Source organism: Corylus avellana, chromosome 3 (assembly GCF_965113065.1).
Source record: "Corylus avellana chromosome 3, dhCorAvel1.hap1.2, whole genome shotgun sequence".
Taxonomy (NCBI): Eukaryota; Viridiplantae; Streptophyta; class Magnoliopsida; order Fagales; family Betulaceae; genus Corylus; species Corylus avellana.
The window spans coordinates 16,616,821-16,637,776 of record NC_142492.1 but is presented as its reverse complement, the minus strand read 5'-3'; the positions used below and the strand labels follow the sequence as shown (position 1 = coordinate 16,637,776).

Below are 20,956 nucleotides of genomic sequence, written 5' to 3'. Positions count from 1 at the left end.
AATACACACACATTACTACCCTCATACACGTCACAACAAAACATTCTACTACTACTATGAGTTGGCTTGCTAATAAATTGAGAATGAACTTACTTAGGTATTTAGGTATATTTTCTCATAAAATTTTCAGAATTTATTTTATTTAGTAGTACTCCTTTATGTATATATACTTTAAGTTCTTCCATACTATATATATATATACACTGCCCACTACCCCATCTATATATATAGATGAACAACTTGAATACCATATATATATATATATACACATCCGTTAGCATGCTATATATATATATATATATATATACATATATATATATATATATATAACTTTACCATGCGTGTATATAATATACAGTACTACTATATATATATATACCTTGAATCATTATAAATATATTGAACAATCAGATGTACATATATTTGAAATCCTTCAACTCATTATATATATATATATATATATATATATATATATATATATATATATATATATACTTTAAAGTATTCATGTATATATATCTATAATTCCTTCAAATCACTATATATATATATATATATGTAGCTGCAAGTGAGGTGTAAAACAAGAAGACAATCTCTTTCCCACTACAAGGCCACACGGCAACCAAGGTAAAATGCTGAAATTTGACTCACAATTGTGCTATTAATGAGTATATATATATATCAGATGAAGAAAAGCAAATATGTGAGGCCATACCTAACACACACAGGGAGAGCAACGTGACGAGGGAAAAGTGAGCGGCAAGAAAAATCCCTTTTCTCTTTTTTTTTTTTTTTTTTTTTCTTTCTTTCTTTCTTTCTCTCTTGGTGTGCAGCAAGCTTGTTTCACTCCCTTAAATAGGCTGAGTAGAAGATCAGAGGAAATAGGTTTTCAAGGAGCTTAGGTTTTTTTTTTTTTTTTTTGGTAGTCGGCGCCTAGGGCCGGGCTTCAATATATATATATATATATATATATATATATATATATATATATATATATATACTATTATTATATTTAACTCTTTTATTTTATTTACTTATTATTATTATTATTATTATTATTACTATTATTATTATGTATTATTATTATATATTTTTAATTCGTCCATTCTCATTGTTAACGTAAGCCAACCCTTTTTTTAAAAAAATATCTACGAGTCAACTAAAAATACTCTAAAGGGACTTAGGATTGTCACATTGAGGCCATGATGCAATCGAGGTTTGCGCCCGAGGTGACTCAACATAAGACTCCGCCAAATAGAGATTTCCCAACCGGTGTGATTATGAGAACCTCAGTCGGGAGTGGAGCAAGTAATGCTATATTTTTGTTGTTTTTGTTTTTCTTTTGTTAACATGACTATCTTCCATATCGATCATTTTAACAGTTAGACTTCTGTCTGCACAAAAGTATCGGTTAGCAACAGATTGTTCCCGTAGTTTATTTTAGAACTAACGTATATTTGCACCATTATATTTGTGTTTAGATTTTTGTATTGATTATCATTGGAATTCGGAATGATATTGCAACTCTTGTTAAAATTGGTTATATATTGGTTGGTTTGGTGGTGGCTACAGGTTGGACCTTTGCATATTTAATCTTACCATATTTTTTGAATCTAACACGTCATTTTGTTTTTATTAAATCAATTGTAATGAACATATATATATATGTGTGTGTGTGTGTGTTGATAGTGTAGATAGGTTGAAGTTGTTGTTTAGGTGACATTTTTAGTGTTTGGCAACATGAGAAATTATACAATATTGTTTGTGATAACTATCACAACATATCCCGAAATGGACCACTATGGTCCTTATGGAATTTGGCGTCCATTTGATTTGATCATGAATACATGTTGGAGATGTAGAATAAATATACAAAGAGCAAAATATATTATAGATATAAATGTGAATTAGTTGAGTATGATGATCTTTGTTTACATTGACGTTCTTCAATGCGTAGGACTTGATAAGATTCTATCATATTATTTGCTGATTGTTTGTTTTATCATTTGCAGCTAATGCGGAGAAGTCGTACGATCATGATGCTATTGACTTGGATTGAGCAAGTGGTTGACTCTTCGCAGTTAGTGAACTTGTATATTTTGTTTCTGTTTTATTGATGTATATAGTTATATCCAACTATCTCTATTTGTGATAAGAGAGATAGTTTGATTGCTTGTTGAAACTGGCTTTTTTGTCTTAGATATAGTTGATAGAAATTGTATATTTATGATAGTTGATGGAACTTGTATATTTGTGATTGACGTGGCAATTGATATATAATTCTTTTGATGGATCGATGGATAGTTCTTTTGTAATAGCTATGTAACTTGTAAATCAGGTGCGGTAACTCCAAAATTCGGGTATAACCCCGAAAAATTCAAAAAATACATATGGGGAGTAAAAAACAAAATTTTATTAAATTACTGAGTTTAATGACGTGGTAGTTTATGACACATCACTAAATGGTGATGTGTCATAACATCTGACACATCACCAAAAGTTTTGGTGACATGTCACTGTCCCACATTACCTTGCTTATTGACATGGCAGAAAGTGACACGTCAATAAAGAAGGTGACGTGGCAAAATTGACACGTCACCATCTTTGTTGACTTGTGATAATTGCCACGTCACCTTCTTTATTGACGTGCAAATGGTGACGTGGCAAAAACTGGCACCTCAAAAAATTTCCAGTAGCGACACCCTTATTTTTGTCTTGGATATAGTTGATAGACGGGGTAAGGATTGTTCTTAATTCACCTTCTGTCATGACTCATGCCATGTAAACCAATTACGGCATGCAAAATTGAAACTTCTTAATGTTGGACTGCCCCTTTTCACGTGTATAAGAACTATATTCCACATTTTTTATTCTTAAAAATATTTTAAATTTAAGCAAATTAGTCATTGCCAAAACTTTATTCTTTATTTAGTAATTTAATAGAAAGTTTGAAACTTCTCATACTATAAGACACGAATGTCCCAACTTAATTTAAAGGGAAAAGTACTATATATGAATAATGAGTACTGTTTTCTGCAAAGAATCAATTAATCCTAAAATATTTTTGTAGACAAATAATGCTTTTACTCTTCAAATTTCTCTCTTAATTAGTCGATCACCCAATATTAAATTATTAAATAATAAGCCTTCTCTTTTTATATCTAGCTATTAATTTCTTATTTTTCTCTACATCCGAAATTTCCATATTAATTCAATGTGCCTTTGACCATATGCATGCACAATCCCAACAAATCAATTACTCAGAAAGGAAATATATATATATATATATATATATATATAGCCTGTTGGCAAAAATGAGTATCATAAAAAATGGATACGATCCTATAAAATGGTATTGTTATGTGGCGAGTTAGTACGTGTCTGATTAAATATCCATGGAGGCATGGAGTGAGTTGCTTAGGCTCATCACTCTGCTACGCTCCTTCTTCTTTCTTGCTGGACTGCAATTTATAAACACAAGGTTTAGAGATCCGCCTAGCTGATCCAACAGAGCCTCTGATGCTTAAATTAGTACAGGCCTTTTGGGGGGGGGGGGGGGGGGGGTTGGGTTAGGAGAAAACGTGTCTTGTGTGGTGGTAAAAATTAGAGTCTAAATTATTATCTGATTCTGGTGCTATTTATAAGGTTTGTTTAGGTTTCATGAGGTTTTCTTGGGTTTCGGGGGGGGGGGGGGGGGGGGTGGGTTAGGAGAAAACGTGTCTTGTGTGGTGGTAAAAATTAGAGTCTAAATTATTATCTGATTCTGGTGCTATTTATAAGGTTTGTTTAGGTTTCATGAGGTTTTCTTGGGTTTCGAGGATCCTGACCCCTCTTCTAGTGCCACGTAAGTCTTCCTACGATGGGGGTTGGGAGTCCCGTGACCTCCCTTGACCCCTCCTCTTCCGCCATGTAAGTCTTCCTACGATGAGGATTTAGTTAGTTTATTTGGCAGCTTAAGGTGAAATTGGAGCCAAATTTGTTTGCATGTGTAGTATTTTACTTGTCATGCATATATTTCCAGCAGCAATTGAAGTGGAAATGTCTCGCCATGCAGAAAATTATTGGCACAAAAAAGGGTCAACTTTACGAGTACAATTATTCTCTTGAAAAAGAACAAAAACATCATGTTTGTACAATTCGTTCTCTTTGGTTGTAATCCCTTTTTTTTTAAAAAAAAAAAGACAAAAACAAAACAAAAAACAAAAGAAAACCAAAATTCAAGAGTATTTTAGTATTTTTCATAGATTTAATTAAAGTTAACGCCAAAAATTGTCAAAATATACAAATAAAATTAAAAAATTTTGAAATTTTAGAGAAATTTTTCAAATCGCTTAATAGTTAAGGTGTCATTTACGAAGTTTTCCTTATATTTAATAAACAGAGGCTATCTGGCAAATTAGATAGCAGCTCTATATATATGATTCCGTAAGGAAGGCGGAATCTGGCATTGTACTTGCTTCTCATTATTTTAATCCAAGCCCTGAACCCTGCCTTCTGCCAACCCTTGGTGGTTGTTCACACGATCATCAACTACTATTTATTATCACCCATCACACGGCAAATAATATTGCAATTTCCAAATCAGTTCCTCGATCGTCTCTCATCCAAATGGCTCCAAGTTTCAACAATGGAAACTCACTATTTGACTTTGTCGTCAGAGATGGCAACGGTGTCAAAGGATTGGCGGACTTAGGCCTATCAGCGGTGCCGGACCGATACATCCAACCTCCGGAGGAGCGAATAGAGAAGCAAAAAGCCATTTCTGGTCACATAGTCGCACCAATTGATTTATCAAAGCTTGATGGGCCTAGCCATGAGCAGGTAGTGGAACAGATTGCTGGGGCTGCTGAGGCCCTTGGGTTCTTCCAAGTTGTGAACCATGGTGTGCCCGTCGAGTTGCTGGAGTCGCTGAAAGATGCAGCGCACAACTTCTTCGCCCAAACGCCTGAGAAGAAAGCTATTTACCGCAGCCCGCCGGTGAAGTATGGGACAAGTTTTGCGCCGGAGAAAGAGAAAGCATTGGAGTGGAAGGATTATATTAGCATGGCATACACCTCTGATGCTGATGCTCTTCAGTATTGGCCAATGGAGTGCAAGTAAGCATCTCTCTTCTTCATTTACCCCAAACCCAAACAATTCGATTGAAACAGATTTTCTTGAAAGAGAACCAAGAGAAAAGTTCACTTATCGCTACTCTTCTTTCATCATTTTTACAATCATATCTTTATATTTAAAAAATAAAAAATAAAAAAAAGTGTCAATTTATACTTACTATCTTTGGGAAGTTTGTAATATCAACATTCCCGTCTAAATTTGGTGTTAAATTTCCTTTCAAATTCAATGTATTTTTATAATTTTATAAATATCTTAGAAGTATTTTAGAAATTTCATTCATCAAACAGTTTGATTTAAAGCTGAATTATGTAATAAAAAGACTTTTTCTATCATTTTTCTTTTCTCTATCATTTATTTGAAAGAATATCTAATTAGAATACCAAAAAAAGAATAAAAGAAGTTATTTTTAAGTTTATTTGAATAAAAAAGTAAAAATAGTTTAATTCTTCAAATTTTTTTCAAGAAAATAATAATTAAGAGAAACCGGTGCTAATGCTAGCTTGACTAGCAAGCTAAAGTAGACTAAATTAATATTGGTGCTTTCAGGGAAGTGGCGGTTGAGTACCTAAAGGCAATAACGAAAATGGTGAGAAAAGTAGTGGAGATTCTGATAGGGAAGCTTGGGGTGACACTGGATCTGGATGATTCCATAATGAATGGCCTCGTGGCTAGAAAAATGGTTAACATGAACTTCTATCCAACGTGTCCCAATCCGGAGCTGACAGTTGGCGTAGGAAGACACTCGGACATGGGCACCCTAACTGTGTTACTACAAGATGGAATCGGAGGTTTATATGTCAAACTTGAAGAAGATTTCGATGCTCTAAAAAAGGGAGAGTGGATGGAGATTCCACCTATCCCCGGTGCCCTCGTCATCAACGTCGGGGATGTGCTACAGGTTTCATATATTTTTATCTCATTGAAAAAAATAATATAAATCATTTTTGTTTGTTTGTGAGCCTTTTGATATATTGACATTGTTTTAATAGTTTAGGGGACATTGACAGGTAGTTTAAGGGTTATGCATATAATGTTTTCCAAAAATAAACAAATATTGAAAGAGACTATTAATTTTCAGTTACAACTCAACACAAATATAAGGGAAAAGTCCGCATATATATTTTTAAACTATCACCTAATTAACAGTGTCTTCTCCCAAAACTTTTAATTGGGACAATATATTTTCCAAAGGCCACCAAAAACATAGAAATGACTATATTTTTGCCAATATGACAAAAATATCTTTATAAATTTTTTAAAAAAATATTAATAAATTTTAATTTTTTTCTCCTTTAAAAAAAAAAAAAAAAAAAAACATTTCACACCCTTTTTTTCATTTTTTTTTTTAATTTTTAGTTTTTTTTTTAGAAATTTTAATTTTAATTTTATTAAAGGTATTTTTGGCATTAAGGGGGACATTGAGAATTTTAATTAAGTAATTTGGAGGAGATATTGTCACAATTGAAAGTTTATAGTAAACATTTTCACTTGGGTAATAGTTTAAGGAGGGTATATGAACTTTTTCCTAAATATAATTGTTGAGTTATATATTAAGTCGTTATATGGATTAGGAGAATTCTAGGTGCTCTCCTACAACCAGGACACTCGGAAAACACTTATCATTTCCAGAGTAGGAGAATATATGTAAATTTTTTATATTTTATGAATAATTAATTAGACCATCTCTCTGAACATAACATATTGATTTGTTGGCGTAGATAGTAAGTAATGGAAGGTATAAAAGCGCAGAACATAGGGTGCGTACGAGCAGCAATGAATCCAGAGTGTCAATCCCAGTATTTACAGCCCCTAAACCCAGCGAGAAGATAGGGCCGCTACCTCAAGTGCTGGAGACAGATGGAGTGGCTCGTTACCGCCAGGTTGTGTTTCAGGAATACATGAACAACTTTTTCGGGAATCCTCATCAGGGAAAGAAATCCCTTGATTTCGCTAAGCCTTGAATCCTCCATCAACGTGCTCCTTCTCATATGCTTACCAATAAAAGAAAAACTTTATTTGTCATCTTTGATCTTTTGCAATCATACTTTTAAGTTTTAAAAAGTATCAATTTAGTGTATTCATCTTTCAATTTTTTTTTTTTTTTCAATTTCACCTATTCTTTAAGATTTTCTGGTAAATTCTGTCAAAATTATCAAAATACCCATGTTTTATTAAAAAAAAGGGGTGGCTATTTTTGAAAACTATGTTAAATTCTAATCAACGCCTAAATCTTTGCAATTTTTTTTTTCTTAAAAAAAAAAAGGGTATTTTGAGAATTTTGACACTATACATTAGGATTTAATGAAAAATCCTAACACAGGTTAAATTGAAAAAAAAAAATTAAAAGATTGATACACTAAATTAACACTTTTTAAAGTTTAAATGTATGATTACAAAATTGATGAAACATCAGGAGAAATAAATGAAGTTTTCCCCAAAAATAAATTATAAAAGGCTTTGCTTTATATTAAACATTTAATTCCGTTTTGATGATGAAACATGGTTGCTCTGTAAGCATAAACCACATATTGTATCATCTCTATTAACGTGTGATTTTGTAATTATCACGCTCCAAAAACTCCTTTGATAATAAAGAAATTAATTAGACCTTCTACTTGTGTCTCTAGTGAGAGGATTATCTACTAGTCATTCAAGTTGGACCATCTGATATTGAGCACAATGAAAATGGTCAACAAAAATATGTAAACTGATGCATTGATGCTTTCATTTTGCAATGTGTCCAAGCCCTTTTTTCTGAGGTAAAATAGAATAATAAAGCCCGCCAGTTCAATATTGGCTTCATTAATTTGGTCCAGCAAATTCATAATCATGAAACCAAGCACACCAGTCAAAGTAAAACTCATATCTTTTGATTCATTTATCATATGTAACCAAAATAGGGGGGCATTTAAAAACTTATTCAATGTGCTACAAGTTTATATTTCACAAATAATTTCTAATTCTAATGTTTAGTATGTCATAACCGAACATCAATAGAAATCCGAAAATATGATGCAGAAATCTTGCTCGACTCTCGCTTGAGTGAGATTGTGTTAGCATTTTCGTTTGATGTTCACTCAATTGTAGCTCAAGCAAGATTGCAATCAATCACATACTAAAAGTTTGGTCAACACTTGCGTGACGTTCGCCTGAGCGAGTTTGTAATTATTTTAAGCAAACATATTTATGATTTCTTCTCAAGAGAGCATCCCTAACTTCAATTTAAGCATATCTCTCTCTAAAAAAAAAAGCTTCTGTTTAAGCATTGATGTAGTCTTTTTAAAGCAAAAATATATCAATAATAAAATACCACTCGCAAGAGTACGAATTTCTGTAGGATAGCGCTATATTGAAGGTGTCGAACCTCAATGTCTGCAAGGAGTTGTTATCAAGTTCTTCAAAATTAAAAGTAACTTAAGGAAGAGTTTGTTAATTTGTGTTTGTAACTAAAGTGCATAAAAGCAAAAGAGAATTGAAATATAAGAGAGAGAGAGAGTAGGGTATTGACTTCACCGCTATCTGCACATTAATGGTTAATCATATTTATCAAAAAATTCATTCTATACTTGTTATAAATAAAGAAGAAAATACCTTATTAAATAATAAGTATAATCCATCTTCGGTTGGCACGGACTATCCACCTAACCACTAAAATGCGGCACAACCCGTCTTCTCTCGGTATGAATTATCTAATTCTTTAATAGGATACATACAATCAATGGAATAGTATAACATATCTTTGGTTGGCATGGACCGTCTACCTAACTTACACTAAACTAGGGTGTAGTACAACTAATAAGTGCCAAATATTGCATATTTTGGGCCCCTTAATTTCCATTTCTTAAGCCTTTAACTTTATTATTTTCTGATGTTTTTGTTAGTTTTGGTGTTTTAGTGTTTTGCAGGTCATTGATAGAAAATTGTAGTTATAATGTGAAAAAAGCAAAGAAGCGAGAAAAATGGAATTATGGAAGTTGGGATCGAGCGCATGGCACCCACGCTCGAGCCCAGCAAGGCACGCTCAAGCGCACACCCGCCTAAACTTGAGCACACCCGAGTACGCTCGAGCACACGTAGTGTGCAATCAAGTGCACTCAGGCTAACCTAGTAGCACCAAAACCATAGTTTTTTAAGTTTACATACTCATGTTTTCTTGGTAAACGCACCAAGGGTGCGCCGTTCATTGTAATTTTCCAATTTTCTGACATTTTTGACCTCTGAACTCGATTTCCATTGTAAGTTTTTTTCTTTTCATGAATTCAATCCATTTTTATGATGTTGTTTGAAGTCATGAGAGGCTAAAATCTTCAACTAAGGTTGAAGATGAAGCATCACCATTGATTAGCTTTATATTTCTCATGTATTTTCGTACAATTCCGACATTTGTATATATGATATTCTATTTCAATTCAATTATTAGATTAAACCCTTTTAATTGATTGCTTGATTATTTGTTTGATTAAACGTTGGATATTCGATATGTTTCATCCAACGAATACATCAAATCTTTCGATTGAAATTTAATATCCATTGTTTTTCGTAATTCAAATAGATACATTGGATGTTTTGATCTCAATTGGATATTCGTTGTGATTTGTAATTTGGATAGATTCATTGAATGTTTCAATAGATTAATTTTATAAAAACAATAGAACTTGCATAGGATTTAATTGCTTGTCGGATGTATGAACAAAAACATGAGAATGTATGCTTTAATTTGGTGAGGTGAATTTTGAAACCTTAGTGCTTTTTATCATTTGATTTACTCTATTTTATTTAATTCATAATTTTGCAAGAAAATTCACATAAAATTTGGAACTCGGTTAAAATAAAATTGATTTAGATAGAAATTAGCTTTCACAATACAATTCTCAGTGGATTCGACATCGCACTTGCATAAACTATATTGCAAATGACTCGTGCACTTGCAAGTACTTTAAAACTCACAACAGGTTTTTGGAGCCGTTGCAGGAGAATTGTTTTTGTTTGCCAAAATTAATTTTTGTCTTAATTGATTTTATTTATCTACTAGTTTAGTTAGATTTTTGTTTTATTTTCTTTGTTGCAATTTTATTTTATTTTTATTTGTTTATACTTTATTATCTAACAATTAAAAAAAAAAAAGAAGAAGAAAGAGGGTGTTTTTGTGGTGTTTTTTCGTTTCTGTTGCAGTCTCTGCCGAAGGAACCAGACCAAGTACGCTCAAGCGCACTTCAGCACCCTCGAGCACAAGGTAGCAAATGAGCCGCACCTGCGCTCCAATGCACTGCACACGCATGCTCAAGCGCACACCATTGCCGCTCCAGCGCACCAACGCAGCAGCAGTACACCTGATGGACCAGCGTGTACCTACGCTCAATCGCTCCTCACCTAGGCTTGAGTGCATCTCTGCAGATAGTTTCACCAGACCAAAAGCAGCTAAGTAAATTTTTGTTTGCAAATTCTTTTTGGTCCATTTTGTGAGTATTTTGTTTTTTTGTTTTTTTGCATTTGGTTTCTGTTTTGTTTCTTTTATTTTTGCGAATATTTTGTTTTTGTTAGTTAGTTTATTTTAGTACTTTTTGTGTGGTATATGCTTGGTCGAAGATCGTTGAACTTAGCAGTGATACCTTTAGATTCCGAACTAGAAAGAACTCTTAGGAGAAATCTTAGAACAGTTGCTGAGTTAGAGTCTAGTGTTGAGATGGAAGATCAACGTGAGAATGTGGACCTAACTAGATCTCTTAGGGAATTGTTCGCACCCATTGCGACAAAATCTCCTTCGTGTATAGTTTTTCCCCTAACGAATGCCACACATTTTGACCTTAAGCCTTATGTTATCCAACTCTTACCGTCATTCCACAGTTTAGAGATGGCAAACCCTTACAGTCACGTGAAGAAATTCAAGGATATGTGTGCCACATTCAAGTTTTATAACTTCTTTAAAGAGTTTGTTCATTTGAGACTATTTCATTTTTCTCTTCACGATAGAGCCAAGGCATGGTTGGATTCTAACATGCCCGGATCTATCACATCGTGGGAAATACTGTTGAACAAGTTTTACAATAAGTTTTTCCCGATGTCCAGAGTTAATGAGTGCCGAAAGGAAATTAGTTCTTTCACTTATGAGGAGGATGAGAAATTTTCGGAGAGTTAGGAGCGGTTCAAGGAGATACTGATAAAATGCCCTCCACATGGATATGAGAAATGGAGACTCGTTCAGTTCTTCTACCAAGGATTGACTCAATCGAACTGTAGTATGATTGAGTCTATGAATAGGGAAGCATTTTTAAGTTTGACAAGAGATGAAGCCTACAAGTCTTTGGATAAGTTGCCCATGCTCCAAAGAAAGGAGGCATCTATGAGGTGAAAGAAGACATAGAGTTGAAGATGAAGATAGATGCTCTCACTAGAAGGGTCGACACTCTCACAGTGAGCCAGTCCATTAATGCAGCGAATGTATTCAATGTGGATAGTTGTTCCATCTATGCTAGTCCTTTGCACTTAGCACATAATTGTCCATCTTTACCGGCTTTTGCTGAGTACCTTATGGAACAAGTGAACGCTTTCAATGATTATCGGAAGCAATCAAGTGGTCCATACTCAGAGACCTACAATCCAGGGTGGCGGAACCACCCTAATTTCTCATGGAAGCAGAACCAACCGATCAATTAGGGAGGAGCTCCTCATCATGTTCAAAATCAATACCTCCCAGATTTCTTCCACCTGTTCAGAATCAGGGTCACTCAGCCCATCCAGCGCCATCTCTTGCCTTCCAAGCTCCCAATCAAGTGCCAACGTCGTCTTCACAGTCGTCTTTGGAAGACACTCTCAAAGAATTTTTGAAGCTCACAAGCCAATCCATAGGTGAAGTGAAGAACGCGACCATGGTAAACACCCAAGCAATTGCTAAGCTGGAGAGTCAGGTTGGACAGATAGCAAATCACTTGGGTGGAAGAGAGAAAGAAAAGTTTCCAAGTCAGCCCGTTCCCAACCCTAAGGGACAATTTATGGTTGGAAACTCTTCAAATCAGACGTACGGGTAGGAACAAGTGCAATCAATTGTCACACATAGGTCAGGGAGATAAGTGGACAATAAAGTGGTTCAAGAAGAAGAGAACCCTACTGTGCCGCAAGGGCAAGAAAGTCACAACAATTTGGAGAGAGATGTTGAGCCTACCATAGTCACACCCAGTGTTGATGACCCCCCAGGAGTTTTGTCCCAAAAGCTCCTTAGCCAGAAAGATTGAAGGCCCCGAAAAAGAGTGCATAGTTTGCTGAAATTCTGGAGGTATTTAAACAAGTTCAGATAAACATCCAATTTTTGAATGCCATCCAGGAAGTGCCTTCATATGCCAAGTTTTTGAAGGACTTGATCACTGTCAAGAGAAGGACAAATGTACCAAAGAAGGTGTGTTTGACTGAGCAAGTCAGCCCTATCCTCTAGTGCAAGCTGCCCATCAAGTATAAGGATCCTGGGTGTCCAACCATTTCTTCCATGATAGGAGTTAGCCGTATTGAAATGGCGTTACGGGATCTTGGAGCAAGTGTGAATCTCCTGCCCTATTCAGTCTACCTACAATTGGGGTTGGGAGAATTGAAGCCCATATCTATGACACTCCAGTTGACTGATAGGTTTGTGAAGGTCCCAAAGGGAATCATTGAGGATGTGTTGATTAAGGTAGATAAATTTTACTTCCCTGTGGACTTCATAGTGATAGACACGGAACCAGTTCAGAATGTTGGCAGCCAAATTCGGGTGATTTTAGGGTGACCTTTCTTAGCTACGGCTAACACCCTAATCAACTGCAAGACTAGGGTAAACAAGATTTAGTTTGGGAATATGACAGTGGAGCTAAACATCTTTGACATTAATAAGCAGCCACTTGACTATGATGAGGTCCGAAATGTGTGCCTAATTGAAGAAATATCATATGAGACTACTAGTGAGTTAAGCATGGAGGACCCTATGGGAGATTGTTTCACTCAATTTGGAGGCAATCTGGACCTTGACAGTTTACTGGAGTAAGCTGGTGCTTTGTATGAGCCTAGCATTTAGGACCTTGAGGTGGAGTGTTTTGCTCAGTCTGGAGGTGATCTGAACCTTGACATGTTACTTGAGCAAGCTGGTATTTTCAGTGAGCCTAGTATTGAGGACCTTGAGGTGGAGTGTTTTGCTCAATATAGGGGTAATCTCGACCTTGACAAGTTATTTGAGCAAGCTGAGACTGTGAGTGAGCCAAGTATAGAGGACCTTGTGCTATAATGTTTTGCTCAATTTGGATATGATCTAGACTTTGACGAATTAGTTGAGCAAGCTAAAGCCGTTTTGGAACCCATTCCTGAGATTCAGTTGGAGAATGGGGAAACCACTAAGATATCATTCCCCAACCCATATGCATTAGTAGCTGAGCTTCTCAAGTTGGATGTAAAGCCTTTACCTGACACCCTGATGTATAAAGTTTTGGGCCCTATCACGGACGTGCAAGAGGTTGCAAGAGCTGAAGTGATCAATTTTTTGGGAGCAGGCACTGTATATCTGATTTCTGTGAGCAAATTGATTAGACCCATTGATGTGTGGCCTAAGTGGCCAAGTGTGACCGTGGGGAAAAATAAGGACAACGAGTTGGTCCCAACTTGTATTCAGACAAGATGGCAGGGGTGCATTGATTACTGCAAGCTGAAGGCCACTATAAGGAAAGATCAGTTCCCTCCCCCGTTCATTGATCAGTTGGTGGAATGGTTAGCTGGACATCCCTACTACTGTTGCCTTGATGGTTATTCCAACTACAACCAAGTTCCTTTGGACCACGACAAGCAAGAGAACACCACTCGCATGTCTCCTTTTGGTGTGTTTGCCTACTGTCGCATGCTGTTTGGGTCATGCAACATACCTGCTATGGAGAGTCTGGCTGAACATAGTAAACTTAGTGCTTGTGGGAGGCAATCCTTTGTTGCTTTTAGTTTTTTGTTGTCATTTGATTTTGTATGTTAGTCTTGTTTTTGTCGTGTTGTGTTTTTCAGGACAGATGCCTTGAATTCAAGTTTGGGGGACGTTCTCCAACGTATGGCCAAAGTCTTCTTCCCATTCGGTATTGTATTTCTGGCTACATTGGGGAAAATGTGTCAATTAAGTTTGGGGGTGGGAAAGACATGACTATCCATTTCATTTAATGTGGTTTGTGTTTATTTAAAAAAAATAAAATTACTATGTTGGCGATTGAGCATGAATTACACCGTAACTGTGGCTTGCATGTCATTGGCTTGTTTAACATCTTGAACACACCATGTCATTAGAAATCTGAGTCTTTTGACTCATTTTTAGTTTAGAGAGATGTCACATGTTTTAGTTGATTATCACAAGCACATTAACATAGAATCTGTGAGGTATGAGATTTGAATTGGATAGTGTGTATTTTTTGATTTGTATGATGAATTGTTGATGAAACCTTGGCTTAAAAATAGATAAAAAAAAAAAAAAATCAGTTTGATGTTTCTCATTGAGTAACCAGACCTCTTGCCTTATTAAGCATTGAGTGTTCGCGTAAAAAGATGTGTAATTCAATATGATTGATTATATGGCTGGTTTGGCTTCGTAGCCTTTTTTACTTGAGTCATTAAGCCCTTAGGGATGTTTTTCATCTGGTGCCCTAAAACCATCTGGTTTGGGAGTCACTGGCCCAACATTCGTTATATAGGTCAATTAGAAAGCTTAAGGGAGCCGAACATTGCACAGCCTACACAAAAAAAAAAAAAAAAAAAAAAAATGCATATCTTAACTTAAGTCTTTGTTGTTTTCATTTGAGAGAATTCCTATGAATTTTAAAGTACACACTACTTTGAGAAAAATTGAAGCCTCATGATTGTATGTTAGTCTCACTCTGCACTTGTTTGAGAGTGTGTTGTCTCAAATTTCCATCTATGAGTGAATTGATTTTGGATGTCCTGATGATGTGATTGTGGTGTTCATTTTGTTAAGCATGCTCATGATGTAAGAACCATGTGTTTTAGTGGAAGTTCATGTTTGTCAATAACATAGTGCTAAAAAAATGTTTGTGGGTATCATTGTTGTTAAACCCTCACAAGACTTCACTCGTCCTCTAAAGATACCTAGGGGTTTAAAAAGCTTGTTGCATATGCTAAATGCAATCGTCTCTCCCACGACGGCGGACTTATGTTTCATGCTTTGATTTTATTTTCATTTGGTTTTGTTAAGGGACTAGCAAAATGTAAGTTTGGGGATATTTGATGAGTGCCAAACATGCATATTTGGGCCCCTTAATTTGCATTTGCTAAGCCTTTAACTTTACTATTTTATGATTTTTTGTTAGTTTTGGTGTTTTAGTGTTTTCCAGGTCTTTGAGAGAAAATTGCGGTCTTAATGTGAAAATTGCAAAGAAGCGGGAAAAATGGAATTTTGGAGGTTGGGATCGAGTGCATGGCACCCACGCTCGAGCGCACACCCGCGTAAGCCTAAGCAACTAGCGCCCAAGTGTTGCACCGTAGAAGACATGGAGCACACCAGAGTACGCTCAAGCGCACCTAGTGTGGGATCGAGTGCACTTAGGCTGACCTCGTAGCACCGAAACCCTAGTTTTTTTTTAGTTTAAATACTATATTTTTCTTGGTAAATGCACCAAGGGGGCGCCGTTCATTGTAAATTTCCTATTTTTTGACAGTTTTGAGCTCTGAACTAGATTCCCTTTGTAAGTTTTCTACTTTTCATGAATTCAATCCTTTTTTATGATGTTGTTTGAAGTCATGAGAGGCTAAAATCTTCAACTAAGGTTGAAGATGAAGCCTCACCATTGATTAGCTTTATATTTCTCATGTATGTTTGTATAATTCTGACATTTATATACATGATGTTCTATTTCAACTCTATTATTAGAATTGAAATAGAACGTTGGATATTGATTGCTTTTAATTGAATGCTTAATTCTTTGTTTGATTAAACGTTGGATAGTCGATGTGTTTCATCAAACAGATACATCAAATCTTTTGATTGAAATTAGATATCCATTGTTTTTCGTAATTCAAACGGATACATTGGATGTTTTGGTCTCAATTGGATATTCGTTGTGATTTGTAATTAGGATGAATTCATTGAATGCTTCACTAGATTAATTTTATAAAAACAATAGAACTTGCATAGGGTTTAATTGCTTGTCAGATGTATAAACAAAAACATGAGAATGTATGTTTTAATTTGGCGAGGTGAAATCTGAAACCTTAGTGCTTTTTATCATTTGATTTACTCTATTTTATTTAATTCATAATTTTGCAAGAAAATTCGCATCAAATTTGGAACTAAGTTAAAATAGGATTGATTTAGATAGAAATTAGGTTCCATGACATAATTCTCTGTGGATTCGACCTCGTACTTGCATAAACTATATTGCAAACAACTCGTGCACTTGCGAATACTTTAAAACTCACAACAACAACCCTAGTTATGGCCTATCTAATCTACTTGTTCATATGTCAATTAAAACTGTTGTATAACCATTATCCCCATAATCATAGAAAATAAGAATGATTTGAGTTCAATTGTTGAGCAAATTTTAATACTCACAAGTGCATAAATCGATTGTAGTTTAATGGATTGCAAGTGCGAGGTCGAACCCACAGAGAATTGTATTTTTGAAAAAGCAATTTAAATCTAAACTAATTAAAATAAACTAAGAGATAAAATAATAAGGTTTGGGAATTCATACTCACCGAATTATAACAACATACTTCCATGTTTATTAATATTAATCCGAAGTTCTCACAATTAAAATCTTAGATATGTTTTACTATGCTTCAAACAATTAATCAAAATCATCTCATGTATCCATTCATTGTACAAATCACAAAAGGAATCCAATATCAATTAAATCATCAAATGTATCTGTAAATCACAAAAGATATCCAATCGTAATTGAAACACCAAATGTATCCGCAAAACAAATCACAAGGGATATCTAATTATTTAGGCAAATAAAATCACGCAATCAATTATGTGAAATTATTTTAAATCATTAAGTGTATCCTTGAATCATAAAAGATATCTAAGAATCACTCCACATATGGAAAAGAAGTAAAACAATTGAAATATTAAACCCAATAAAATCAGATAAATCAATACTTACATGAAAGTATTGATGTTCTTCATCGGTGAGGTTTCATCCCCAACCTTAGTTGGGAATTTAGCTCCACAAAAAAATAAAACCTAAACCTAAAGAAAATCTAAACTAAAAAGACAAAAACTGTAGAATTTTGCTCTCTGGAATTCTATATCTTTTCTTGAATGCAAAGAAGTCTATTTATAGGCTTAGGGAAGTCCTAGAATCCCTGTTAAACCTAGATAATTCGGAGGTCTGTCTCCTAGTCAAAATAGAAGTCTAAAATCGAAATAGGATTCGTCCAAATTTGTGACCTTTTATTACGGGGCAATTTTGGTATAGTAGCCTACCGAATTAGGAAACTCCTATTTCACAATGAATTGTACTATTTTGAGCTAGCTTTTCAATGCTACTTGAATCACTTAAATTCAATATTTGAGCGAAAAGTTATGGTCAAAATACTGAGATGTGTACAGAATTTGAATTTGAATTCAATCCGAAATTTTATCCAATCTGAACTTTAATCCAATCTGATCTTTAATCCAATTTAACATTTTCTTAGATTTGGTTAAACTTAACCACATCATCTAGGTCTTCTCAAATTTTGCTTTCTTCCAAACTTTGCATTTTTTTCTTTTAAAGCTGTAGTTTTTCTTCAATGACCTACAAAATACTAAAAACACAAAACCAACACAAAACATTAAATAATGACACAACTAAAGGATTAACTGATGTAAATAAAGGGGTCCAAATATACAATATTTGGCACACATCAAACACCCCAAACTTAACTTTTGCTAGTCCCTTTGCAAAACAAAATGAAAAATAAAATGAAAACAAAACAAAACAAAACATAAATCCTCTTTCGTGGGAGAGACGATTGCATTTAGCATATGCAACAAGCCTTTTAAACCCCTAGGCATCCCTAGTGGATGAGTGAAGTCTCGTGAGGGCTTAACAGGAATGATACCCACAAACATTGTAGCACTATGTTGTTAACAAGAAAGAAGTTCCACATGAACCATGGTTCTTATTCATGAGCAAACTTAGAAAGACAAACACCATCATCACTGTCAAAAGGAAATCCAGAATCAAATCACTCATAAATAGACAATTTAGACCTCATATGTTCTGAAATGTGTAAAGTGTAATTAGCATACAATCATGAAGCTTTCAGCTTAAACACAAGACAAGTTCCATAAAATTTGTAAGCATCCCTACCAAATGAAACAACCAAGGCTTGATATGCATTTTTTTTTTTTATTTTCTTTTTACAAGCTCTGTAATGTCTAACTCCCTTAAGCTTTCTTATTGACCCATGTAACAAGTGTTAGGCCAATGACTCCCAAGCTAGGTGGCTTTAGAGCACTAGATGTAAAACATCTCTAAGGACTTAGTAACTTAAGTCAAAAAGGCTACAAAGCTAGACTAGCCATATCTTAATCAATACTGAATTTCACATCTTTTGACACGAATACTCAATGCTTAATGAGGCAAGAGGTTCGGTTACTCAGCAGAAAACTCAACATGATCTTTCTTTTCTTTTTCCTTCGCTTTTTATTTTTTATTTATATATATCTTGCAAGCCAATGGTTATTCATCAATAGGTCATCCAACAAATCTCAAAGAGAACAAGCTTAAGCTCAAACATCATACCGCACAGAAAACATGCTAATGTGCTCATAAAAATTTATCTCAAAACAAGTGAAATCTCTTTTACACAAAAATAAGTCAAATGACTCAGACATCAAATGACATAACGATGTGTTCAACCCTTTAAACAAGCTAATGAAATGCAAATCATAGTCACAGTTTAACTCAACTTGACAATAACATAGCACAAAATTTTTTTTTAACACAAAATGACAAATAAAAATAAACAAATAAGAACAAAAATAAACAGACAAAGTGTTTTTCCATACCCCTAAACTTGAATTACACATTGCCCTCAATGTGTAGTATAGAAATACATTACCGGAAGTAAGGAAATCTGAGTGTGAACAAGGCCAGGGTGGTCCCCAAACTTAAACACCAAAATACCTGTCAACAAAAACTAACAACAATATATTTTATTTTATTTTTTTAATTTTTATAGAAACAAACATCAAAGGATTAATTGCTGTTAGAAACAAAAACAAATAAAAAGAAATGCAATATAATGAAAAAGGAAAGAAAGAATTTGTGGAGTGAAGTGCAGAAAATAAACTGGAGGAGAAAACTTTACAGCGCTTTCCCCTATCATGCGGATGTCCAACCAATCCCTTCCACCCCTTCTTCTTCAATACTTCATACGCCTCTGGAAGGATATTTCGCCATCTTATGTAGAATTGCTTGCTTCGAAGGATCTTTTTAGGAAAGTGGTTCCTAGATTTGTGTGCTTGTGTGCACAAGTCCTTGAGTATCTTGACATTAGATGGCTCTTTGAGACATTCAGGCGATGAAGCTTTGGGCTCTTGATATGTCTCAAGAGGGACAGTGATGCAGGCAGGAGCTTCAGTACTCACTTCCATGTCACTGGGTAGATCAGGATCTGTTGGTGGCTCACAATTCTCATGGTGCTCAACTTGCCCATCTTTCTCTTCCTCCTCTTTGTTATCCACAATTTCCTCACTCTCAAGTGTGATGATGACTTGGGCATACTCATGATAAGAATTTTCGGCATCATCCTCATCAATCATGTAGTGCCTTTCAGCCATTAGCTGACTTTGAAGCTCTTCTTCCTCATTGTTATCCTCTATGCTCTCATTGTCCCAATATTGAGTCATTGGCTCAAGTTGATGTTTAGATGGATGTTCATTCTCAATCTGGCCAATCCATTCTTCCATCCCTGCGGTAGCATGAGTATTGGCATCTTCGAGCAATTCCGCATGAGTATTGGCATCTTCGAGCTCTTGATTGAATTGACGCAGTTCTTCTTTGAGCTCTTGATTGAATTGACACAGTTCATCTTTCATCTGGGAGTTGGACTGGTCGACTTTTTCTATTAATGTTTTCATCATGTCTTCCAGTGATGACTGTGGTGCAGGCTCTGGCACTTGAGTGGTAGACTGATAAACAGGAGGTTGAGCTTGATGAACGAGCTGTGGATATTCTAAATGGTGCAATTCATCAAATTAGTGAGCATAATTTCCTGTAGCTTGAGCTGACCATGAGAAATTAGATTGATTGCTCCAGTCTGAGTTGTAATAATTGGAATTTGAATCAAACCCTGGACTGGAGAAACTGGTGTTCATTTGCTCATATGAAAAATTAGAAGCTTGTCCCCATGATAGACAATCACTATAATGATGATAAGGATTAGAGCAGTATGAACAAGGCTTATGTGGGAAAAAATTTTGAGGTTAGTTGGTAGGAGCTAGTGTCCTATAACTAGAAGAGGCATTAAAATTATTAAAATGAAAATTCATGCTTCCCCCTCACTTTTTAGCATGCAAATATTCCACATAAAACATTAACCATTTTTAAAATTTTTTTTTTTTAATAAAATAAACTAGAACAAAAAAACTAACACAAATAATTAAAAAAAAAACTAAAATTTAAAAACTCACAAAATGACCAAAAATAAATTTTTGGCAAAAATCTACGGAACTGCTGCAGTTGCTGCCTATGCTGTGAGTGCGCTCGATCGCGCTAATGTGCGGAAGGTGATGCGGCAGAACTGGAAAACAAGCCAAACAAAACAAAAAACAACAAGAAAAATCTTTTTTTTTTTTAATTTTTAATTTTTTATTAGTAACACGAATAAAGCAAAACAA

The 20,956-nt window shown here is 34.9% G+C and overlaps 1 protein-coding gene across 1 annotated transcript; it reads left to right on the top strand.

Moving 5' to 3' along the window:
• The first annotated feature begins 4,608 nt into the window (after positions 1-4,608).
• On the top strand, positions 4,609-7,076 carry LOC132174257 (2-oxoglutarate (2OG) and Fe(II)-dependent oxygenase superfamily protein). Its single transcript, XM_059585943.2, has 3 exons — positions 4,609-5,096; positions 5,662-6,013; positions 6,834-7,076. The coding sequence occupies exons 1-3, from the start codon at positions 4,609-4,611 to the stop codon at positions 7,074-7,076; spliced, it is 1,083 nt and encodes a 360-aa protein (XP_059441926.1).
• The last annotated feature ends 13,880 nt before the right edge of the window (positions 7,077-20,956 follow it).